Genomic DNA, 26858 nt, shown 5'->3' with positions numbered 1-26858 from the left:
ATCTAAATTCTAATGCTGACTTCCATTAACAATGCCCTTGGCTGTGTCTTACTTTAGACTGTTCTAAAGCTAAGTTAAAGATAAAAATCTAAAACAACAACAACAACAACCATCTCATATATCACAGAAAAGAAGTAAGAATGAATAGAAAATGTTTTCAAGTTCTCTTAAAACAAGAAATGCTGCGAAATAAACATTTAATATTTCTCATAGTGTTAGCTTATTTCATTTTTATCACTGGTTATATTCCATGCCTCAGTTTTGCTTCCACTGCAATATATTTTCTTTAACTTTCTTTTCCCAGACAGCATACACCTCCAAGTTCAATTATTCTGTCAGTTGTGTTTTAAATTGTACTGATTTCCATTAACCACTTGTGATATTAATTTCTCGATCTGTTCCTTCTTCTGAACCAATCATCTTTACACCCACCAAAAGCTGGAAAGGCAATTAAGTTGAGAATGGTGAAAGTTATTCTAGAGAAATTAAAGCACAAAGATAGAGAGTGGAAAATTGAGATTAAAACGAGCACTGAGAGGGAATACACATGTACTAAAAAGCACAGTAGCGAAGCAGACAGAGACACAGAGGGAAAAGAGGAGAACAAGGTAGAAAACGAATCCTCCGTATGCCAGTTCATCTCTCTTTCAGCACCAAGGACAGATCCTCTGAACAGCTGACCCGAACAACGTTCAGTTTAGGGTCGTCCTAATCCCCTAGGGAAAACGGATGCATTGGAAAGCAGCTATTGAACATGCAGTATAGTCTAAGAGGGAAGCTGGAAGAGCAACATACAAGTAATTTCAGCTTACAGGCAAAAATGGGTGATTTTGTTTCTGTTCATTTCCATAGTTTCTGAGTCCTGTGAAAGGCTAAGTTTGCTTTGCTTGGGTATTTCTGTTGTCAATAAATGGCTGCAAGAGCTGAGGTGCTAAACTTCAATCTCCAGAAATCAGAGGAAATCTTCAGGGTAAGTAGTTTTTCTTTTCATTTCTAATTTCGTACATATTGTTTTACTGGAAGATTATTTGATTAGCTTGGAGTTCTTTGGTTCACAACAAATATGTATTAAAAACTCCCATGACACTCTAATTTTAAAACCTGAGAAAATTGCTTTCATTTTTCCTTCAGTGGTTGGACAGTAGAAACCTTTTCTCTTTTCTTTTATTTTTTTTTATTCCCCTCCTCCGAAAAATTCTCTATGAGCTCTAGAAGATATATCAAGGCAGAAGTAAAAGATAGAAAATAAAAAGCTGTAATTATTCCTGGTATTTGTATGAAAGTTCATTGTATTTCTCTTAAGTGTTTTACTTAATTGTAAGGGTCTGCTATTTGAAACTTCCCAATTCAGCACCCTGGTAATCCAGGGCTGAGGGTTTGGAGAGGCACTATTTTCAATGGTCTATTTAAAGTCAGGCTGTTTCCAAGCCAGAATCCAATTATTCCCAACAGAGGTATGTAGTACTTGAGATGATGATTGTGTATATTTTCTTCAATTATGGTATATGATTTTGAGGTCATTGTTGTTGTTTAATTGTGGAACATCCACTACTAAATGTAGCTTACTGGGACAACAGAAGTTATAATTAGTCACTTATTGTAATTCATACATATAATTTAATTAAATACCATCAAAATGCATGAAAAAAATAGTAATGCAGCAATAGCAAAGTGGAACTTGGATTCTAAAGTTATTCTGCATGCTTGTTTGCACTTTACAGGTGAAGCCCTTTGCTTACTGATACTAAAAGGTCAGTAAAAGGTCTCTCTGAGTAAAAGTGAAGGACAGCTGCTTGACATGGCCTTGAAATCTCTTATAGCCAAAAATAAGGAGAGACAATATGAAAAAGATTCTTACTTTGGCAGTTGCTTATCTGTAGTTAAATATTTTCAAAGGTCTGTGTGACTAGCAGTGCGCAGGGATGTTGAACAAGAATAATACAGATAGTATCTAAACAGAAGTGTTCTTATAGTGGAATATACACTAAAGCAAATACAAAATTGATTCTATGCAATATTAAATTTAATTTTTAATGCATTGAAGTTTGTCATCAATTAATGTTTGCTTGCTGATTGATCTATTGAGTTCCTCCATTTTATATAGGATTAAAAAGACAGAATGCTCAGTCCTGACAGAGTGCCAAGGAAGGTAAAGATTCTCACCTTAACTAGGCAGGTTTACTGAGAAAAAAACCAATATTGCCTTAGATCTCAGTACCTAGCTATAGTTTTTCTCTCTACATTTACCAACAATGAAAACGCACCCAAATATATAAATATGCTATGTATTTCACTGCACTTGTGAATCTTTATTAGGAAAACAAACTAGACAGAAATTTGCAAGAATAAAGTGCCATAGAAATGCTAAAGACTACCTCCAATAATAATGACAATATAACTCCCACTAGTTCTATGGGCGGTGTGCACCTGCATTCACTTCAAGGAGCTTACCAAGACAATGTGCATAGATATTCTGAAAAGGCAAGATCTTAAAATTAGTCCGTCTTTCAATTTTGTCTGCCTCACAGCAATGTTGGGCTAGTTAAGAACAGAAGCTATGGACTCAGACAGATCTTGGGTTGAATCAACCCCAAGATTTACCAGTTTATGACCTCAGCATGATACTTAATTTCTGTATGATTCACTTTCTTCATCTGCATAATGAGGATAATAATAGAACCTGGTTTCTTCATTGGGTTGTTGTGAGATTTAAATATGATAATGCTTATAAATTTTAGCTATTATAATTACTAATTTTATCGGGCAATTCAACATGTCTGAATTGAAACCCAGACCAGAAATGCTCTGGAGACAGCTGTGTTCAGGATGTGACTGATTAAAAGATTACAGATGGCAAATCCAGGGATCCATGATGTGGGAGAAGACATGTGATGGAACCTGCTACCAAGGTGTTTCATTCTGGGTTGAGGAAAACCCATCTCAACTCATGAATGATTCCCAACATCAACTTCCACGAGCACAGCCACTTTAACAAGTTGTGAGTTTTGGATTTAGGGAAACCTGAGATCAAAAGTTGACTCAAATCAGCCCCTTATGCACTATGTAATCTTGAGAAAGTTACTGAAACTCTCCCTCTCTTTTTTTGATCCATAAAGATATATACCAGTATTATCCTGTAGGGATGCTCCATGTGAAGTGCTAGTGCCTGGTGCACAGAATAGCCCAGAAGTGGTTGTGTTTAGATGGAGGTTGAGGACTCAAGGGGTTTTCCGACTCTTCCTTAATTGAAAATCCTTAATGGAAAAGAACAAATAATTAAAACACTGTAAATCTTTGTGAGTATCCAAGTGCCAAGGAAGTTCCCCGCAAATATTTTAGGGAAACTTTTACTCTGCATGAACTGACTGACCAAGGCACAACAGGATATATTGTGGGGACCACTGTCTGTCTCTCTGCCTCTTAAACTAAGTTACACCCAGGCTGGGATTTAGCTCAGTGGTGCTGCACCTGCCTTACAAGCAGAAGGTCCTGAGTTTGATCCCCAGTACCAGAAAAAAAACCAACCAAAACAAAACACAATAAAACAAAACAAAATAAGTTATACCCTCTAAGAGATGCAGAGTACACTATAATGATTGAGATAAATCAGTAATTTATAAGAATTTTAAGGGCCTCCGAAAAATTGTTACTAATGCTGTAGGTAATGAATCTTTAAATGCCAGCTGGTAATGCAGCCCTTGCCTTTGCTTTCCCATCTCCTAACATTCTTTGCTGAAGCCACCAGGAACCTCCTAATTTCGGAGTCCATTAGACAGTCAGCAACTGTAGCTTCACTCACTGACAACTTCTCTTATTCACACTTTCCTGTTAACAAAAAAAATAAACATACTTCAAGCGTATGTTCCAGACCTTGTGCTAGAGCACTGATTCTCAATGGGGAGAGAAATTTTGCCCGTTCCCCCAAGGGACATTTGACAATACCTGGAGATATTTTTGATTATCAAAACTTGGGGGGGAGGGTGTGCTATTGGCATCTAGTGGGTAGATGCCAGGGATGCTGCCAACCCTCCTACAATGCACAAGACAGACCTCCACAACAAAAAATTATCCAGCCCAGGAGTGCCAACCCTTTACATATATAATTTCATTTACTCTTTACAATATGAAGGAGGGATAATTTATCCATGTTTTGCTAATGAAGAAACCAGTCTATCATTATGAATTATTTAATGATTATTGAATTAATGAATTCTTCAGTCTCTCAGCATCTTCCTACCTGAGACCAGTTTACTCTCTGTTAGCAAACTATCAGAGGGAGAAAGAAAAAAATCCCAGCCCATCTCTGTATTATATAAGCAACTCTGACTAAAAAAAATCCATGAAGGAAAAAATGTTGAAGTAATTGGCTGAGAGGTAGGAAGTGGGCAAGCATCTCATTCATCTCTTCTTTTATCTCTCACATCCATAACTCATCAAGAACTGCCTGGACAACCACGGCTTACCCACCTGCTGCTATAAAGAATCTAAGGCCTGAGACAATACAATCTGAAAAAAGAAATCAGAAATCCATGCAATTGTAATTCCAACATCAGGCTCAGAGTCAGTGTTCAGGGTTGAGGATTTTCCTTCTTATAATTAACCATTGACACTCAGATGTACTATGTTTAAGCAGCTGTCAAACCTCTTGGCAGAGGAAAAAGTCCAGCAAGGTAGTGACAAACATCCTAAGGTGTTATGCTTCCCTCCTGCTTGACATCTGAGAAGAGGCCAAGACATCATTAACCAACACCAGCCTCCAGGAAAGAATGATTCTGGCCACTGCTTCCCAAGGCCTTAATGGGGAAGGGAAGGTGTCCTGGGCCTGAGCCTCTCTTCGGAGGTGGAACTGTGGTGAAAAATCAGAAAGCATTGTATTTTTCCAAAAGCTCTTGGCAGCAGCAATATTATCTACAGAATAGCAGCTACCCTTCTCTGAATAATGAGAAAATTATAATCATTATCAAGAATTATTATTATGTTTTAAAATATATTGACTGCAAACAATGTGCCAAGAGAAAGAATATTTTTTAAACATTCTCTGAATTCATTCCAAGTCGGTCACCCCTTCCCAATCATTTGTTCATTTTAACACTTTTACATTACAGGCTGAAACATTTCCAAATGAGGTAGAAAATAATAGCCATGATGAGGCCAATTCCTTAATTCAAGGAAAGCTGCAGACAATAAGACTGAGAGCAAATCCTGGCCACCAAGCCAGCCTCTACTTCTGCTAGAACATGAAGCAAGAATTCCCAATAGTGGCCCATATATACCATCTCTAAACGTTTTAAAATCATTACCAAATATAAATATGTTATAATGTGGAAGGCTAGTTTTGAGTTCATGATTCCAGGGCCCTTGAAAATTCCATACAAAATGTGAGAGTGCAATCCTATCCTACTTAAGGACTCGGTCTTCTCTCCCCACCTCAGCTACATTGAAGATATTTGTCTGAGCTTAACAAAGAGTACTGCATGGGCCCAGGAGTCCCATGCATACATGGCACAGTCTACCCTCAGGGTGACAGATCCAAAGTGAGGCCTATGATGCCTTGGAAACAGATGTGGAAACAGCTGAGTAGAGAATTCCATGATCTTTGCACCAGGAGTGTGATCTAGAAGGGGGCGTGTGGACTCTTAGTGAACTTGCCCCTAGGCACAGTCAGTAGGGTATAGTCGGAAGAAGGTATCTTGGCCCATTCAGGCTGCTATGACAAATACCACAGATAAGGCAGATTATAAGCAACAGAAGTATAGTTTTCCTATTTCTGGGGGCTGAAGAGTCCAAGGTTAGGCTTCCAGCAAAATCTGTGTCTGGTTCATAAATAAGTATCTTCTCACTATGTCCTTACATGGTGGACAATGTGGACCACTACCTCTCTGGTCTCTTTTATAAAGGCACTAGTTCCAAAGCCCTTCACCGAGGCTTCACCTCCTAATATCATCACCTTGAGGGTTAGGATTTCAAAAGATCCATTTTGGGGGGACATGAACATTCAGCCCATAGTACAGGACCAGAGCAGGGCCCACTAAAGCCCAAAGCCTGGGACAGGAGTCAGTCTTGATAGGATTTCAGGGCCACACTGTAAGTCACAGGGCATATGTCTTCCCCAGCACATGACTTCAACATACTGCTACCTTTGGCCCAAAGGCAATTTCTTCAGAAATGGTAACACTTTTGTGCCCCCACAGAATATGCAAACCTAGCTCTTTCTTCAGGGATGGGACCCAACAGACGTGTTAGGGTGCCGCTGATGAACTCTGATGCCTCTCCCACTATAAATCCAAAATCTCCATAGTTTGAGAATTGGTTCTTCCCAGTAGAATGGTGACATGACAGTTACTATGGCTTTCATGTGCCAAAAGAGACACTGAAAGAATTTGAAGAGCTGTATGCTGGTTCTACCACTAATAAGCCATAGGACTGAGACATGCTACTCATTACTCTGGGTCTTAATTTCTCTGTTTGAAAAGCAAGGGGTTTGAAAAGCATTTAGAGGTTAGAAGTTGAAACCTAGTGGGTCATTGGCCCTTGGACATGGGATTTTGGAGAAAGTGAGAGTGTTATCGGGTCCTGGAGTGTTGGAGTCTCCTTCTGCAGGTGGTTTCTAAGCACTTTCTGCCCTGGGAAAAGAATTGGTCAAAACACCACAAATGGTAGCTAAGTTTCATTAAAGCTAGGAAAAGAAACCGGCTCTGCAGAGCAAGTTTGGGCCAAGTAAAAGTAGGAAAAGAAGTACACTCTACAAAGTGAGGACAGGCCACCATGCAAGAGTGAACACAGTGGCAAAAACTCAATAGGACTGTCCTTTTTGTATAATCCACTCCTCAGGCTGACGTCAGGTCTAGGCCATCTTATTGAAAACCTGCTTGAGTTATTGTGAGAAGTCCACATGCAGGGCTTTGAGAACTATTCTGTGCATGTTTTCCTGGGATTTTTGTCATGCCTCCTTCACCAGCTAACTTTGCCAAGACTTGATCTCTTTCAGAAGGGAGGACTTCATAAAGGCTCAAATGTTTTTCACTGGTAACAAATCTTTGAAAATTAGAATGGTTTGCCAGGTGTGGTGACACACACCTGTAATCCCAGTACTCCAGAGGCTGAGACAGAAGAACCTCAAGTCCAAGCTCAGCCTGGGCAATTTAGGTGACTTAACAAGATCCAGTCTCAAAATAAAGGGCTAGGGATGTAGCTCAGTGTGAAGACCCTGGGTTCAATCCCATACCAACAAAAAATAGTACAAAATAAGGATGTTTCAAATAAAACTCTACACGTGGATTTTCCCTAAATATAAAAAGCACTGTATGAGACTGCTATACTCTTGAGATATTCCTCCATAACCTCCCAAACTCATCATTCCCTATGTAAGATACATATAGAGAAAATAGGAGATTAAAGGAAGTAAAGAGAGACAGATGGAGATGGGAGGAAAGGCAAACACAACAATAGAGGTTGGGAGAAAGGAAACAAGGAACCTAAGAGAAACAGACTGATATGGGGAGAAATATCCAATACAGCATATATATAGTATTCTAGATGCCATGTGTGGCTTTCAGTTTTACATGTATAATAGCTCATTTAATCCTCACAAAAACCATATGAGATTGGGTCCATTGTTCCCCTCTATGCTAGAGGAGAAAACTGGAGTTCAAACAGGTACAGTAATCTTTCCAAGGTCCCAGAGGTAGGAAATAGAGCTAGACTTCTAATCCTGCAACAGTGTCCTATCTCACTTAGAGCCCAAGCATGGTTTTTTCAATAGTCCCACACAACCTCTCAGACTCACTTCCTTCCACTACTGCTGCCTCACTTGGTTCCAGCATGCTGGCCTCCCTGTGATCCTGTTCACATGCCAGCTCTTCCAGCTGGCTGCTCTGACCACTCTCCCACCAGGTGTCTGCGTGGTCTGCATCCTACCTCCTTCAGGTCGTGAGTCAGTTGCCAATAGTTCAGTTGCCAATAGTTCAGTTGCCAATAGTTCATGAGGGCTTCTTGATCATACTACTGAAAATTACACTCAGACATTCACTTACATACACACAGTCCTTACTCTCCTCCCTGATTTATTTTTCTCCAAAATGCATATCAGTCACTAAGCATATGATAACTTTTTCTTGCCTATTGTCTGCCTTCCCCTCTGAATATAGACTTCATAAGGGGAAGAATTTTTATCTTTTATTCACTACTGTATCTCCAATTCTTATAACAGTGCCTTTTACATATAAATAAATATTTGTTCACACAACAAATTTTAAAATATATTTAAACATCCAAGCATCAAAGAGCTTGATGTTCCAACATTGTTTTGTCTCCTCCCAGGAATTCTTCTGGGTCAGATTGTTCCCTCTGGACTATGGCACCTCTGAGCCAGTGGAGTGGCTACATCAACTCCACTTGCGGAGCAGAGAACTCCACGGGTGCCAACCGGGCCCGCCCATATGCCTACTATGCCCTGTCCTACTGTGCGCTCATCCTAGCCATCATCTTCGGGAATGGCCTGGTGTGTGTGGCTGTACTGAGGGAGCGGGCCTTGCAGACTACCACCAACTACCTCGTAGTGAGCCTGGCTGTGGCAGACTTGCTGGTGGCCACCTTGGTGATGCCTTGGGTGGTCTACCTGGAGGTGAGTGGGCTCCACCTGCACGCTGCTCTTATAATTGTGCTTGTCTATCTTTCCTGAGATCCTGAGCTTTAAAGCTCAACATACTCTCTGCAGTAGTCCAGGAACGGGGGAAGAAAGGAACACTCCTCTCATTCTCCCTTTAATGGTGGATGATATTCCTGAAGGCAGTCACCATCCACTCCCATCCATCGGAACAAGGGAATGCTAATTATCCTGTTCCAGTGTGTCTAGAATCCAAATGACTAGAACTGACCCATAGGTCTTTTCCTGAAAAGGCTCCAGGCCAGTCACATCTCAGTGATGGAGGGGATTAAGGAGGCAATCCTTGTGCATCCTTACCTGAGTCCAATATATCCAGGGTAAAGGTGTGCAGGAGGGATAAAGGGTGAGGGGGAAAAATAAATAAGTTATTGAAAAATAAAGCTAAATTGTAATGAATGAGAGAAAAGTTAGAAATAATGTTCCGCGCTAATATATTAGACTTCTTTTGATGGTTCAGTTGTTCTCCATCTTAGTTCTTTCCTCCAGGTACTGGTTCTCCGTAGTCTCTGCTACTGAAGGAGTAGACTAAACTTTTAAATTTATATTTTTCATGCCTCCATTAATAGTACACTCAGATAATGCACCTGACCCTGGAGAATTTTTCTGGGGAGAAATGTTTCTTAAATTTAAAAATATTTTCATTTCAAAGTGCAAAATCAAGTCAGTAGGTGATCAAGACAAAACATCCATTTGCTAACAAGGAAATTAGGGTGCCTACATTGGTTCAAGAAATAGATATTCTAACTGGGAAAACACAATTGCTAAAAAGATTTTTTAAATACTTTGATGTGCTATTAATATTTCTCCTCTACACTGTGTGTCATTCTAAAGAGATATCCAATGAAGGATGAAAATGATGCTATGATTAAGAGAAATTAAGTTTCATCAAATTAATATTTCAGTTAATATTAATAGTGAAGGTGACAGTTAATTAAGTATGACATATCATGGGAGAGAAAAAGCCTTGAACATACACTGTCTATGCCAGTACTGCTATTAAAGAATGGTTGAGAACTAAAATTAGACTTATGATCTCAATGAGGGTATATAAAAATAAAAGAAAGAGGGAAAGGAAAAGAAAAGAAAAAACAATTAGACTGATTGATATAAATCTAAAGGCTAAGAGAATACTTGGAGAAATACATATTTTTTAATTCTTCCCAGTAAGGATAATCCTGATAGTGAAAGATCTTGTAATTATCTTGACTTTTCTGTCAACCCAATTAGGTTGAGTCATCCTTGAAGTCAGAAGCTATATCTTTATTCTCCTTTTCCTCTAGTCCAAACACACTACCTGACATATAACATGTATTAAATAAATATTTTATATATGAACAAGTAAATAAATCTGCTCTTTAATGTATGCATTATATGGGCAATTCTTGGTGGCATCATCTGCATCTATACTCATTGTTATAGGCAGACTTTTGGAGTGAAGGAAGATGAACCATTTATAACTTTTTATCCAACAATAATAGAAAAAAGTTGGAAACATGATGTTTCTGTTTGAGTGTGAAGCACTTTCGGTACTACAATTCAGTGTGGGCTGCTCAACGATTCATAGCTCCACTGCCACCACCATAAAATGTTTCTTTCCACCCCTATGCATTACAAAAATTATTTAATCCTCCAGAAGATTGAATGTCAGAAATAAATGCAGGCAAAGGACATTCACTCTAATGAGCATTTCCCTTCCCACTATACTCCCTTCCAAACTTTTAGTATTTCTAACAAAGGCACTCAGAGGCACTCTTCGGCTAGCCATTTGATTGTTTTCAGAGCCTCGTTAGAATGTATAGGAAAGCCTTCAAAGATACTTGTTTAGAAGATGGATAATGTGACTTTTCTACATTAAAAACCCATGGCATCATTTTCTAACCATACCTGCCAATACAGATGATGGCCCCATTCTACTGGTGAGATAAAAGAACAACGGAGCTTATGGAGAGCCACATTAAATCTGGCCAAGGGCCTTTATGGAGTCTGTGTAGTAGTGTCTATGGGTTTTCTCCTGTGAGAGAAGTTCTGATGGGGGTCTTGGTTTCCCTCAGAAAAACCACCACCAGATTATTTGACATAGGTATTCAGTAATGAAGAGCATAGTGGCCCGGGGATTTAGCTCAGTGGTTCCACCACCTGCCTCGCAGGGAGAAGGACCCGAGTTCGATCCCTGGTACAAAAAAAAAAAAAAAGAGCATAGTAAAACAAACAAACAACAACAACAACAACAAGCCTTCTATATTCATATAAAGAAGACTTGGGGGAGGAGAGATATCTGTTCACTGAGAAATGAACTTTGGGGCTTTCTGGTCTTACCAACTTGTCTCAAGGCCCTAGTCAGTGCAACTCAATGTCTCTGCATCATTTTCTCTGACATTCAACAAAGGATCTGTCTTGACAAAAGGTAGGGTACAACTTAAAACAGCCCTCGTAATAGATAATTAGTTAAGATATTAGAAGTTTCTAGTTCAGAGGAGTAGGCCTTTTATCCCAACCAGTCTATATTTTTCTGAATCTTAAGTATTTTACTATCTTTCTTTAGGGCATATTAGGTACCTTAGTGGAAAACAAAAGAGCACTTTGAGTCCTTTATGAGGACTATGAGTATATAAATCCATATGTCTCAGAGAAGAGCAAAGAGTTATTCTTAGTAAGTTGTCCTAATGATGATACAGCTTGAGTAGCTGTTCTAGTAATTTCTTCTTTATACCTAACAGGAAAGGATACAGATTGAACACAAAGACTGCTGTGGGATTGAGGGGCCCAAGGAAAATAGGACACACATGAGAAGAACAACAGTTGGGAGCCAAAATGTTCACCAAGTCCATAGTCCCACCTGCTTTGATTTGAATTCATCCATCTTCTCTGAAGGAGAATTGGCTCTTTTTTCCAGACACCAGTATTTATGAGTTAGGAATGTTTAGGCTGTAAATGCTGGAAAACTTTACTAGCTGTGATTTAAACAAATAGGGATTATTTTTCTCACATATCAGAATTCTGGAGGAAAGTGACTTTTTGTTGTGTTGGTGTTAATTCAGCTGTTCCATGGCATACTCATGGGCCATATTCTTCTATCCTTCCTCTTTACCATTCTTGACAAACTGGTCTACCAAAGTCCTCAGTATGATGGTACTAGCCAAAAATAGGATGGGTGAGGTCAAGAGAGAAGGAAGGAAAGAGAATGACAGAAACAGAGGAAGAAAGACAGACAGACTTCTCCCTTGTATGGCTTAGTTGAAAGCACTTCTCTAAGGTCTTCACTGAAGTCTAACTGAGCAGACCTGAATCAGGGGGCCAATGTAAGCTATAAAGTAGGCAATGAATTGTCACATAACATTGCTACTGTTGGAATTTACTGGGATAAATGTCATTCCATTTATTCCATTTTATGAGAATGACTTAGTCCTAGGAGTCAGAAGACAAAATTAAATGAACAAAACGGAGAAGACAGCAACACCTTCTATGGGGGGCTGCTGTTAGCTTCAACTGTCATCAACTGAGAGAGTACTTTGATAACTAAAATCTGTAAGTATCTCAGTTTAGACACTTTAAACTCTAAGCAAAAGAAAACCTGATTCCAATTGGCTTAAACCTTTTTTATGACTTTTCAATTTTATGGTGGTGTAAAAGCAATATGTATTCAGTAGAAACTGTACTTCAAATTTTGAATTCTGATCATTTCCTGGGCTGCCATACACAATGTAATACTCCCAGGTGACGTCGAGCAGCATCAACAAGCTGCAGTTTCCAGTCAGCCACTGAATCCCAAGGGGAAACAATAATGCACTGGGTTGTTAAGTCATGGCTTTTGGTGAGTTGGTTGTATTAAATACATTTTCAACTTCCAATGGGCTTGGGAAACTTAGTCCATCATAAGTTGAGAAGCAACTGTACTAAACTGAGAATACTTAGGCCCCAATATGAACAGGTAAAAAGATGTAATCAATATGAAATGTAGGCAAACAAAATAGAACAAGGTTCTATTCCCTGGCTCCTTCAGTAAAACATACCGCAGAAAAAGAAATCAAGGTCAGATGTAAAGAACAGGAAAGAAGAACAATCTTTTGGGGAGGGAGGAGCCATTGGAGCTTGTAATGATATTTATTTTTGATATTGATTATTTAAAAGGATTTTTAAAGGGAAGATTTTACTATAGTTCAAAATTTTAAAAAAACAGGTGATAGCAATTGAAGACTTCTCACTGAAAAACTCTTCTTCGTCAATCTCTGGATAAGTCACAGTCTGCTAACACTGGAAGGGCTTAAATCATCCTTTCTAAAGTGTGACTCAAACACAAGAAATTCCTGGCCATTTCCTGGAGAAAAGTTCCTCTGGAGATGTGCTAGGGAGATTGCATATTAAATCAGCTTCTCTATAAGTCTTATGAACCTAAGTTTTCAGCCGTTCTGCGCTTGACCTTCGTGGGGGAGGGGTGCTGCTTCTTTCAAATACCAACTGTCCGGTCTTTCTCAGATCTCCCAAACAGGAATTTTCAAGGTGGGCCAAAAGTCTCAGTCATCATAATAAGCCTCCAGCCCCAGTCCCACTCCAAGTAACTTACAGCCAGATTGTCATTTCCCAAAACATTTGGGAACCACTAATCTATAAAACTACCATTGGAAAGATGAGGAAATTGGAATGCAAAGAAGTGAAAAATTCTTATTTATTAACCCTATGTTTTCCCACAGCAAATCCTTCTCAAGATTATAAATGTGGCAAACAAAAATGAAGTGAAGAAGGTAATTCGAGAAGAAAGTTCACCTTTGCCGTTTGGATAGCTCCCCTGAAACAACTAAAACTCCATTGCCTCAAAGCAGGAGTGGGGGATTCCACCAAAAAATGAAATTGCTCCTTTCTTTTCACTAAGCTGGACTTGAACACTACCTTCAATTATGAATGTAGTCTTCAACCCCTAGCAGAAAACAATCCTAAAAGTCACCATTGGAACTCATAGATATGTGTATTTTCAAATTACAATATGGTTGTTGAAGACATCTTGAAATATTGTTTATATTCATCATTCCTTTGAAATTAGAGGAATATTGGCCCTATATGTTCTTACTTAATGAATTATTAAAGAGGCATATGTTTTTAAAACTTTGGTAACTATATTTCCACAAAATTTGTATCCTTTGTGAACCAATGTATTTTTTTTATTTTTTTGTACCGGTCTTGGGACCTTGCACTTGCGAGAGACAGGCGGCAGAACCACTGAGCTAAATCCCCGGCCCCGCCCCCCACTGTATTTTTTTGCCTTATGCACGTCAAAACATTCCTCTGGAAGTGCCAGAGGAATGGCATAAAAGCCAGAGATCCATGGCATAAAGAATGCTTAAGGAGCCCAGTTTAGGACATTTCTGAAGATTAGGTCAGGCCCTCCAGACCAATGTTTCCCAAATCTCCCAAGCAGTAAGAATCACTTACCGGTCTTAGTATTTGGAGTGAGGGCTGAGAATCATTTGTTAAACAAGAGCCTCAGGTGATTTGGGAAATGCTGCCTTAGGCTGTGTCTGTGGAAAATCAATAGCCAACTTCAGTACCTGAAGATACTTTCTTGCTTACTCCCACCTTCTGTATTGCCAAAGGGAGTTACATTCATTAGCAAGTGAGAGTAACACCACCTGGCTGCCTATAATTCTGAAGTGAGTTATTCATTAGAATTTGGGAGAAAGAATTATGTCTCTAAAGAGCTTAAATCAATCAGCTTTCTTTTTTTACTTTTTTCTGCTTTAATTTCAAAAATCACTTTACCTTTCATGATCTCCCACACTTTGTACTTATCTTACTGTCAGCACTTACATGTTATATCATAGTGATTTTCTTAGTATCTATCTACTGGGCCCTCAATTCCATTATACCCGTACACACAGACACACACACACACACACACACATCCATATACACACACACACACACTGTATACTGAGGCCCTAGGAACAAAAATAGGTTTATAATTCATTTCAACACACCCACTCAAGCCCAATATCAGGCATATAATGGGCACTCAATAAATAGCAATATATGGGTAAACATATGGACAAATGTCAGCTCTTCTCCCGCCTATGAGATTAGAATGGAGTTAAACTGTACTCTTCTCAAGAGGCTGACCTTTGAGAGACAGACTACTGGTTGATATTAAAGGGTTTAAAATCCAGCACCTTTTACTAGCTATCTGTCTTTAGCCAAATAACCCCTATGTCTCCATTTACCTATAAGTTAGAAATCATATTTACCTCGCTGGGTTGCTGATTATGTGTAAGGGTTACTTGGCATGTTCTTGGTATTTTGCTGCTCTTTATTGGTCCCTTACTATTATTTATATGGTGTTGAGGGGTGCACCACAAACATATACCATATGTTATCTATTTTATATATATGTTAAAATATTTATATATTTGTACTTGAAATATATATATTTATATATAAGAAATGAACACTTTAACATTTCCATTACAAGTCCCAGCAATTAGAGAATCATTTTAATGAGTAAGCTCCAGGGATGGCTAAGTGATGGCACCTTAGTGGGAATTACTTTAATCAGCTAATCAGGTTGTTTTCTTCTTGACACTCAACTAAGATCAAGGAGAAAATTGGAATTTTGATGGCAGATTGTGGAGACAGGCAAAGAGGACCAAGAGAATGCAGCTGCCTTCCAGTGGTTGTCTAGAATTCAGAGGACAGCTTAAAGGCTTTGGCACCTAGGGGCTTAACAGAGGCAGTAAAGAAATCTGCCCTGTGTGTTCTTTCTCTTAGGCCCCAAAGGCAGCAGCCCTTATTGCCTTTTGCACTGTTTTATGCAACCCTGGGATAAAGGCAACCAGGCAAGTTCTCATTCTCTAGAAAGGAAATGATATAGTCTGTCACACAAAAATCTCTGATGAGCACCTGATTGTCTTCTTTCCCCTGGTGTCTGCCCACTTCTATCTCTTTCCAGTAGCTGCCCCTCTTCTCTTGATGCCTCCCCATAGGAGGTACAGACAATCTACATTCTAGTGCCTGTGTCTCTGCTAGCCTTCAATGTGACCTTTGACAATGTGCTAACCTCTCTAAGTTTTCATTTCATTCTCTGCAATGAGGATAATGATAATCCTGTCAATGTAAAATAACAACTCTGCTTTAAAGAAAATAAGGAAATGATTTATTCTGAGCCAAAAATGAGTGGCCATGGCCGAACCCTAGGGCCAGGGATTTAGCTCAATGGTTCTGCCACCTGCCTTGCAAGCGCAAGGTCTGGAGTTTGATCCCTGGTACCAAAAATAAAAAAGTTACCCTAAATGACTTGTTCTGCCATGGATGAGATTACATGAATTTTACAGCATACAACAAAGAAGGCCATAAATCAAAACACTGAACAAATTCGTTGGTGAGGGAATCAGGTAAGCAGGTTACAGCTAAGCAGGGAAATCTCTTCTAGATCTATTCTATAGTTTTTGAATATTATACAAGATCCTTAGCTTTAGGGCTGATGGAGGCTAACAGTCATCTAAGCTTAGTGATACATTCCAAGAGCTTTACCTAATCGTCATGAGAATATTAGGTCAGATGCAAGGTTAAAAGTAAATGGCTATTTTTCTAAAGGGCCTAAGGATAGGCCAAGATAATTTTGGTCTTGACCTGCAATATTCCAGCTCTCCACAGTCACAATCACTCAGCCAAGGACAAACAGTCTGTGGAATCTTTAAGATAGATGCAATTTCTTCAGAGACCTCTCATGGGATTATAATCAGCATTTGAGGCCATGTATATAAAGTGCTTAGCACGACACCAGACATTTAGTAACCGTTCAATAGATGTTAGCTATTAATACAAATACAGAGTGCATCAGGCACCATTTAGTCTTTCAGATATACTTGCAAGCCTGAGCCCTCTTGAAGAGAACAAGTGAATGTTCTTGCTATTATCCAGGTGGCTAAGTAACAGTCATTTAATCTGCAATCAAATTAGACATAGACACTCGAAAGCTCTAAGAGCACATACAGCAAAAAATAAATTCAGTTTTCAAGATCTGAAGTTTCAAAGTTATAGAAATTCCTAAAATGGGTCAGGTGGGTGGATGACCCATATAGAGTAGATTTTCAATAAATGTTAGTTTGTATTAACAATATTAGGCTCTCATGCTGATCTTTATTGTATTCAGGGACGCCTTGCTTCTCTGGTTATTTTGTGACATCTTCAAGAGTAGACCCTGCAAGTACTTTTGGTAAAACCTCTTAACACACATAATATACTCTCCTTTTATGGACTGAGTATTAGGAGCTTTATAAGGACTTGCTTTTTAAATGCATGAATGAGTGAATCAGCACCCAGCAAGCACCAGGGTTGGCTATTGTCCTAACTATTGTCTCTCACCTCTACTACCCTCAACACTCTTGCTCACAATTATGCAAAAAAAAGCAAGTTTGTCCCCAATTTAAGAAATAATTGCATAAAAAAAGAAAAGAAATAATTGCATAGTAGATATGTGGAAATGAAATTTAGTATATAGAATTCCACTTTGGGGAGAATTTATAGCACACAATAGTCCCATGTAATAATAAGCAAAAGCATCTATCATTCCCCTGTCTCCCTTAAATCGCTGTGATTATGAACGACTCTTTAGATCAGACTAGTTCTATCTCCTTTTTTAAGCTTTTCATTCTCAAAATTCCTATAAATTCATTTTATGCCTTTGTTTTTTGTTGTTGTTGTTTTATTTTGATACTGGGGATTGAACTACGGTCCTTGAGCTTGTGAGGCAGGCGGCGGAACCACTGAGCTAAATCCCCGACCCTTATGCTTTTGTTTTTATATAGCCAAATGTTTAAACTAAAAGAAAGTAAACCTACAACCAAGCAAACAAAAATGATGGCTTCTTCATTTGTTTTAACTTCTTGTTATTGCTTTTAAACAAAAAAATCTTTGGTCAGCACTTCTCAAAATAGAGGCTGGAGATGACCAAATATAGATATAAAATGGGAGACTGAAAAGGAAATAAATCCAAGGAAAGAGTTAGGGAAAGAGGAAAGAGTATTGGAAAAGGAAAGAGTATTGTTAGGGAAAGAGAAGAGACAGCCTTCCAGGTCCCTGTTTTATTGGAATAGAGCAGGAATGAACAGCTGGTCATATCAGAAGTGTCTTGGATGAGAAAAATTGGGCAGCCCCATAGCACTGTCTTTTGCACATTTGGTCAACACCTCTTTTACATAAGCTACCTCAGAGGCCACGGTGCCTATTTTCCATTCTTCTTCTGAAATAGCCATTGGGCCTGCTCAGGAGAGACATCATGAATGCACAGCCACAGCCACAGCCTGAGGCACAGAGCTTCACAGGTTTCTCCTTGAGAACCAGGGTCTCCCAGAATGGCAGCCCCATAGGCAGGAGGCTGACAAATGCCCAAAGCCTCAGGGCCCATGAGTGGAAGTCTGTGGACATTCTGAAAGTGACAGTTTCCCTGACACACCTTCCTGGTCCAGTTAGGTTATAAAATAAAACAGAAATGTGACAGAATATAAATTAAGTTCCCCAAATTACTGATTATTTATAAATATTACCCAGAGGAAGTGATGGAGCTTGGAACACATGGGTCAAGGCAAGAGGTTAGGGCCAGACTCACTCATTCTGAGAGCTGCAGAAAGAACTCGGGCTCCTCTCCAAACCCCTGGACTCAACCTTTCCCTGACCTCTTGGTGACTGGGACATGGGTGATAAGGGGTCAAAAGCAGTCACACTGGCACAGACTTATTTTATATAAGTTCTTATAGTTGTTGTTTTGGGTTGTTTTCAAGCTTTAAAACATGAAGCCAGATAGATTTTTTTCCCCCTTTGGAGTTATGTTTTATGAGAAATGTGTTCTTAGCTTATTTCCTGGGTACATGGTGAGCTTTCTACTGGGTGGAGGGCTTCAGAGAGGCAGTTTTGGCACAATACACACATTGGGCAGTCACCCAAACTCTTTTACTACCAGCTATGCATCTGTGGACCAATATGCATCTGTGGGCATATCACTTAGTCACAATGAGCATCCCTGAATTTGAACTAGAACAGTAATCTCAAACCTTGGTATGTATAGGAGTATTTATTTCTAAACGAAGATTCATGGGCCCCAGATTCAGAGATTCTGACTCACTCAGTCTGCAGAGGATTCAGCAATCTCATCTTTAGTGGATACCCCTACTGTGGACCACGCTGGGAAACTCTATGTTAATTGATTTGGAAGATCCCTTCCAGCACCAACACTCTGTAAATTTGTCCTTTCTCTACCAACACGTCTTAGACATCCTGGTCTTCCCTCCATATCCATCCACACTATGGGAACCACAGGAGGAGAAAGAGTGTGTCAGTGTCTATGCTGAGCTGCATAGGGAAGGCAGAATGGTTGACTGGGTTTTCATCCCTGTGCTAGGAGAAACACTGACATGCTTTTTGTCTTCAATATGCAGGTGACAGGTGGAATCTGGAATTTCAGCCGCATTTGCTGTGACGTTTTTGTGACCCTGGATGTCATGATGTGTACAGCCAGCATCCTGAACCTCTGTGCCATCAGCATAGACAGGTAGGGCTAGGATTCTCCTCCTTAGGAGAGATGACCCAAAAAGAAAGCAGGAGGCACAAGCTTTGCATGTACGGCACTGGGGTCACCTTTAAGTAAGACTTGCCATGGGGACATTTTCTTTCCTCTCTTTTTCTTTTAGATTCTGGTTTGAGAAGAGCCCCTGTGACAGGAGAGAAATAGTTATTCTACAAGATTTCCTAGGCTTTCCTCTCCTCCGGCCCTCTAAACAGAATTCTGGGTTTGCTTTTCCACCATCCTTTGGGGGCTTTTGTGATTTCTAATTGGAAGGAAAGGGGGAGCCTAATAGGTGAGCTGACTTGGTTGGTAGGAAATTCTGTCCTCGTTTTATTTGTTTGTTGAAGAGAAGAAAGGAGAGTAGGTGGGAGAAAGAACGGCAAGGCATGAGTGTGTTTTCCAGGCAGTAGAGGGGAGAAAAGTAGACGAGAGAGAAAAGCAACTTTAGGAAGCATGGCTGTGATCTATAGATTTTCCTTATAGAGAAAAACAGGTAAATTTTTAAAGTTGCTTTTGGGCTCTGAAATGGATTTCAAAAATCTTACTTTCTATCCCTGAAAGTACCCAGATCCACTGACCTTGTCCTGGACCCTCTTTTTTGTCTTCCTCTCCTCTTTCCACTCTCCCCCTCCTGAGCCTGAGATTGGCCTCAAGAAAGAACACTGACTGAGAGACATGGAGAAAAGAGGTCCCTGGGGAGCCCGTGGCTTCCACTGCCAGTCAAGAGCTTTCCACCTGTTTTTCTCTGAATCCTCAACATCTGCCTTCTCCTTCCACCTCTTCTCTTTTTCCAGTAATATTATCCATCCATGTGACACCTCCAAGAGGTGATTCCAAAGAAGACCTGCTATTTACCGGGAACTTACCACATTGTGCTAAGCTTTGACATGCACAAACTCATTGCACTTTCACAACGCTTAGGTACTATTATAATCTTTATTTTCTTAAAGAACTTGCCATCACATAGCTAGTCTGGGACCATGCCAGCATTTGAATTCATGTCTATTTGACTCTAAATTAAGCTTTGTGTTAATCTTACCAAATCTCCATCTATCCCTACCTTCTCCCCTGAATTTCAAATCACATTACTGCCTGCACATCCTATGTTATAGCTTCTATAATTTTTTTCACTGTTTTTTTTAAAGTTTAAAAATCAAACCATCTTAATTTGATGGCCTCTCACAGGTACCATCTTCATCCTAGAATATTAGGTTTTATTTGACTCTTCTCTCTTTCTAATCTCATGCACATCTGTGCCTATAGACTGTACTTTTCATGATGTTTTCAGATGTGTCTCTCTCTTTCCTTACTTGCTGACCCTTCTTATTTTAGACTCCCATGACTTCCTACCTGAGTCCCCACCTCAGCATACTAACTGGTCCTTCACATCATTAGAATTATTCCGCCGGAACAATAGCCCTAATGTCCACTGTCCTACTCAAAACTCTTCGGTGTCTCCTTGGTCTATGGAATGAAAGTTAAAGTTATCTTTGCGGTCTGGGATTCAAGGTTTTCCACTACGTGGCCTCAGTTCACCTTTTCAGCCTCCTTTCTTTCTGGGTTTCCCTAAGACCTATCTTCTCATGTTCTGAGTCTGTCCCAGCTTCCACCTTTCCCATAAACCCTTCTGAATTCCTACAGTTTGATTCTGCCAGCTCTGAGCCAGCACTATGCCTTCTCCAGTAACTCATAGAATGGCCAGCTGCCTTTCCTCTCACAGTGCAGTGTCAAGCTCTCAAAAGCAATGCTCCAAATTTTCTTTATACACTGAAATGGGAGCATTGAACAATAGCCAAAGAATATACATGAAAACTCTTCCTGTGGGGGTGTTGCAAACCAAGCAGCCAACTGGAGGGTTTTTACTCTATCACTTGATTAGCTCTCCAACTGAGAAGGCAAATTAAAGAACATGTGCACAATTCTGGAAAAAATGCCATTAAAGAGTGTGTTTTAAAATAGAGGATATGATTGTGTAATTCTGTAAATATAACAACAAATTAAATTATACATTAAATTATACATTTAAGTGGATTGTGCGATATGTCCATAAATTTTTTTAAAAAGTGAAGCAATAGACCCAGGTGTGGTGGTACACTCTAATAACTCCAGAACTCTAAGAAACTGAGGCAGGAGGATCACAAGTTGGAGCCCAGCCTGAGTCACTTAGGGAGACCCTGCCTCAAAACAAATGTCCAGAAAAAGGCTAGGGAATGTAGCTCAAGACAAAGACACTGAGTTCAATACCCAGTACCGCAAAAAAAAAAAGAAGAAGAAGAAGAAGAAAGAAAGAAAAAAAATGATAAGGATCTTATAACATTTTTAGCTCTAATATCTAAGCCCATTACATAATTTCTGGACTTTTAGCACCTGTTTGGGGAATATATATTGCTCAAGGAAATACTGGGCTGCAATTAGTGTAGCCTCCAGCACCCCAGATTCTTGCCTCAGACCTAAATCCTTATCAGCAGTGAATCTCCTCACTGTGCCTACACAATCTTTTAACAAAGAATACTGAACTGAATTCACTGGTCCATAGCTAAGGGCAGCCAATGGTTCCTACCACAAATAAGAATCTTTAGAAAGGACATGAGAGGGTAAGAAGCTAGTCTTGGAAGGAAGAAGAGGCAGAAAGTCTAGGAGAAGGACTGGGACAATCCTGCCCAGCCCTCCTCACTCCCCTGAGCCTGCCTCTTCTCTGTCTTCTTGAGAGTGTGTCTGTATACCCCCACCCACTCACACACTCACACACAGAGCTATGGGTAAAGCTGAGGAGATTGTGCCCTGAAAAAGGTGGGGGAACAGAATTCAGCCACTTCATTTGCCAGTCCTGAGTCAGCTGTGAGAAGATGACATTTTACAATTTGCCAACCAGGAAGGGGCTTCTTTCTCTAATTTGCACTAGATCATTTTGCTGGCAGCAGCCATGCTTACCACACACTTCTCTTTCACCACTTCAAACACTACCAATAAAAATAAAGCTTGGGCCGGGAATTTAGCTCAGTGGTTTCCACTCCTGCCTCGAAAGTGCAAGCGCCTGAGTCTGATCCCCGGTACCAAAAAAAAAAAATAGAATAAAGCTTGAATAGGCTCCTGTCCCATATAGGAAGACTATCAGAGAGCATAGCACTCACACGCCTGAAGCCCTCAGAGACCAGCCGGGCCTTAGGTCCCAGTGGAGAAGGATACTCCTTTTGGGCTCGTATTTCAATATGGACCAATCCTCATCAGGCCCCAAATTGGAGGCCCCTGCCTATTCTAGGACTGAAAATAGGCCTCAGAAAAGCTGTCGCCATTGTCCTTCACAGCAGTTTGCAATACACAGTATTAAAATCTGTTCATGTGATGCCAGATAGCTGGTCAATTCATTACAAATGCAGTCATTCACACAGACCTTTGGTCTTCACACAATGCCAGTCATCAGTCTGACAAACTTAACCAAATGGATTCAGTATTTTTTGGTCGTGAAGCCCTGATCGGTAATAACAGAGTGGTAAGAGATAGGAAAGAAAAGGAAACGATAAAAGCGTTTTTGAAAGCAAGTAATACTATTGTCATTAGATTCTGAGGCATACATAGCTCTGGATGCTTGGATTAAAGCCGCCTTTTCTTTTTTAAAAAAGCAGAGCGGGAAGTCTGCAAGCACAGGCCCCCACCCAGAGCTGAGCCTTCCCAGCAGGTCAGCCCCCTCCCACTGCATCCTGGGTCAGAGCTAACTCAGACGGCTGAGAATGTGTCAGGAGACGAGACACGACCAAGCGGTGAAAATTAGAGTCCTCTCGGGAATAATGCAACCAAATTCATTCACCAGGGAGTTCTTTAAGTGGCTCTCAAATGGCACCCATCACACAGGCAAGCCTCTGCGTCTTTGCAGGGAGCACAATAGGTACCAGATGAGTCACAGGCACCTTGGATTTTTCGTTTGCATCTAAATAAGCACTTTATATTTGCAAAGGGCTTTCCAGTCATTTGCAAAAAGCTTTCTCCTTCAACAACTCCACGAAGGGAGTCCATGGAACTAAAGATTTATTGAGCCCCCTGTCTGACCAAATAAAAGGTGGTGAAAAGCAGCCCTCACCGAGCTCTGGGGCTCATTAAACCCAGGCAGGGAGTCAGAGTCAGGCCTTCTCACCCAGGCCAGCCTTTCTCCTCCTCCTCTGTGGGCTTCCTCAATAGACACCCTCATCACCAACCCCTCCCATCTTCCACTTTGGGTCAGGGCTGAGGTGGAAATCAAATTCTGCTAGGGTACTGGGACCTTCAGTAAAGTGACAGAGACCTGGCTGGGTGAGCTGGGTGTCGGAAGGCACACCACAGTTAACTCATGTGAACAGGATGCTCCAGGATTGCAGCCAGTCCTACAGCCACTTAGCACACGTCTGGGACTAGAAACTGGGTCCTCTGACTTTCCCACTAACGCTATCTGGATTGCAATGAGTAGCTCCTTCCCTGGTGGAGATAGGGATGGAGTACCCAGGGCGAGGCTTCATGTCCCAGCTATACCTGTGGTAAAACTAACTTGGCATTAGTCTAGAAGCCACAACAATAAAAATAGCTACCCTTTATTTAGCATGTGCTGTGTGCCAGGCACTCACAGCTTTTCATTCGTTACTGTTAACCTCACAACCACCAGCAAGGTGGATGTGTCATCTCCAGAATATGTAGGTAAGCTGGCCGAGATGGCACAGTCTGGTACAGGAGTAAGGATTCTGTGGGCCTTTCTACCACAGCACGCCGCCCTCCTCAGACACTGAGCTGTGGGCTTCACTCGCAGCCCCTGGCTCTGGAGTCTCACTGCCTGGCCAAAAGTTCAGCTTCTCCCACCTAATAGCAAGGTGACTTCAGGTAAGTCAGTTAACCACAGAGTGTCAGTTTCGTTATCTGTTTAGTAAAGATAACAGCAACAACCTCAGAGGTTGCTAGAATTAAATGAATTATTATTTGTAAGGCACTTTCAGCAGTGCCTGGCACTTAGAAAATGCTATATTCTTGTTTGTTTGAAAAATAAATAAACTGTATTTTCCCTGATAACCAGGAGGAAGAAGGAGACAATCATAAACTTGCTGATACGAACAATCACTGATCCCTTGGGCTAGCACAATAACAATAACAACATCAACAATAATACTGTCTTTTGATTGTTAAATTCCCACTAGTCATTGTACTGAAAAACTTCACAGAGATAACTTCATTCAATATTTATTAATATTCCTATAGGGCAGGTATCATTTATCCCCATTGTAGAGACAAGGAAATTGAGTCAGAAAAGTCAAATTAGTGGCCAACAGTCACATAGCTACGGGGCAGAGCTGGGATTCAACAAGTCCATCTCCAAAGCGCATGGACCTCACACCACGCACACTGCCAGCGCCCGGGTCAGCGGAGAAATCCTCACCAGAGAGGCCAGGGAGCTAGGACTTTCAGCACAGGGGAGGGGACCGGCATCGGGCGCCCGGGACTGTGTGCACAGTGTCTGCTGCCATTGAGAAAGACCCAGGTCGTGTCGCGGGCGTGCAGCGGTGGCCCGGGTCCAAGGCTATGCTGCGCCCAAACCGAGCCCGGCCCTCGCGGTGTTTTGGCGCGGTGCTCGCCTGCTATCGGTCATCTCCAATCGCTGGAGAGAAAACCAGAGGCTAACAGGCTGCCTGGGTGGGAATTTGGGATCCCTGCAAGGCTCCAGGAAGCAGGGGGGAGAGTTTTCCCTCTCTGCCTCCCCACGGAGCCTGAACAGCCCCCAAGGTGAGTCGTGAACTTCTCACCCCGGCGGAGCTGGCAGAGTTCTTGCTGCATTATGGTGCCCTCCGATGGCGGATTGTGGAACAGCTTGAAGCCTCAATCACCTATGGCAAGGGGGGGGATGGGAGGGGGACTAATTTACTCTTAACAATTTGAGCATGTTTTTTAAAAAAGAAAAAGTGTAACGTAACAGTGGTACTTTGTAGTCTCGTCTCTCACTTCTTACCCAAGTTAACAAGAATATTTGACAGAAATGTTCCCTAATGCAGATTTTCTCAAACTTAGATAATAAGATGCACTTGCTTGTTAAAAAATACACATTTCTGGGTTCCATTTAAAAGCACCTAATCAATATCTCAGAGACTTGGCCCAGTAATCTGCATTTTTTTTGGTACCAGGGATCGAACTCAGGTCCTTGCACGTGCACAGCAGGCGGTGAAACCACTGAGCTAAATCCCCAGTCCATTTTAATAGGACACACACAGAACAATGAATAGAATCGAGCTAATTAAGGAAAGGAAGCAGTTCTCTGGCATCCAGTGTTCTCCAAGTACAAACTACCCTTCCAACTTACCTGAGGACGCCCTTTTCCCCCTGCAGGTCTCAGAGACTTGTCCATGACCTTGAGGGGGACTGGGGCACTCTCCGGAGAGACACTGGCTAGGGAGGTGAGAGAACTGGCTCTGCCCCACCCACACCATTGCTGGACTCCATATCTCTGTCCCTCATTTATAAAATGGATCCAGGGTTCCCTATACTTGCTGGGCCAGAGCCTGTAAGAAGCTGCTGAACAGTGAAACATTTAGGAAAGCATATAACTCTCAGTGATCTGCTAGAGCCAGCTCAGAATGACTAGCCAGAGCTGACTGGAAAAATTTTAAGGAAGTCACAAGGCCTGAGTATTGAGTCTGGATGTCTTCAAGAAGGCAGAAAGTGGAACGGATTAAGAGTTGGGCGAGCTGGTGGCATCTGTTCCAGACATCTTAAGCTTGAGGTGGCTGTGGAAGAGTTGTCCAGGTAAGCCCCATGGCAGGTGGACATTCGTGTGAGAATTTGCCACATGAAATGTAACAATGTTCAACAAGAGTGAGAGATCTCTTGTTGGCATGATTCTAAAATAAGGCTCCACTGGATATTACTCAACTCTATTTGCAAGCCCTCTTTTACTCAGAATACCATCACTCTAAGGGTAGGGCTTTTATTTGGATACAGCCAAGAAGTAAACCTCTTTGGGCACAGTTCTCCTGTTATCTAGAAAACTGGGAGAAAGAAAGACACTCAGACCAGCACCAGAGTCTTCAGAATGAAGGGATGTGACTGCAAGACTTTTTATGCTGGGCAATCAGGCAGAAGCTCCCAGAAACCCAATGGTGCTGCATTTTTAACTCTTCCTGCCTTTGCTCATCCTTTTCAATCAGCTCCTCATCTCTCTCATCTCAATCTTTCTATCATTTTTACACAAACACTTTTCTCTCTTTTTCCAATTAAACATCTATCTCCTGCCAAAGTACCAACCTGATCCTTTCTCTAGTAATCTTCTTCAATTTGTCTTTTAAGCAGTCCCCAGCCTGTCTCATCATGCCCATCCTCTCACTTCCTCTTACAGGTACACCGCGGTGGTCATGCCTGTTCACTATCAACATGGCACAGGCCAGGGCTCTTGCCGGCGTGTGGCCCTCATGATTACAGCTGTGTGGGTACTCGCATTTACTGTGTCCTGCCCTCTCCTCTTTGGCTTCAACACAACAGGTAACTCCATCGTCTGTGACATTCACAGCACACCTGAGTGCCTATCAGTGATACTCAACCCTAATGTTTCTGTTCCCCAGTCAGTATAATTTGAAATCAAATGAGGATGCTATAGACTCCAATGTTTTGACCTTTGTTGTGCACAAATAAAATATAGAGAAAAAC

At 41.0% G+C, this 26858-nt stretch overlaps 1 protein-coding gene across 3 annotated transcripts in view; it reads left to right on the top strand.

Moving 5' to 3' along the window:
* The first annotated feature begins 396 nt into the window (after window positions 1–396).
* Drd3 (dopamine receptor D3) overlaps window positions 397–26858 on the top strand; it is a 50650-nt gene continuing 24188 nt past the window's right edge. Inside the window, exons 1-4 of one of the 3 annotated variants that reach the window (XM_004835691.3) lie at window positions 397–970; window positions 8320–8623; window positions 19084–19196; window positions 26551–26693. In XM_004835691.3, the coding sequence (XP_004835748.1) occupies window positions 8354–8623; window positions 19084–19196; window positions 26551–26693 (526 nt within the window). In that variant the 5' untranslated portion in view covers window positions 397–970; window positions 8320–8353. The remainder of the gene's footprint in view (window positions 971–8319; window positions 8624–19083; window positions 19197–26550; window positions 26694–26858) is intronic. The other 2 variants (XM_021263431.2, XM_021263430.2) reach the window with 2 other exon arrangements.

This window comes from Heterocephalus glaber, unplaced genomic scaffold, assembly GCF_053883595.1.
Source record: "Heterocephalus glaber isolate CG9 unplaced genomic scaffold, H.glaber_assembly_v1.0 deba00000122, whole genome shotgun sequence".
Classification (NCBI taxonomy): Eukaryota; Metazoa; Chordata; class Mammalia; order Rodentia; family Bathyergidae; genus Heterocephalus; species Heterocephalus glaber.
The sequence above is the reverse complement of the archived record's forward strand: the minus strand, read 5'-3'. Positions and strand labels throughout refer to the sequence as shown.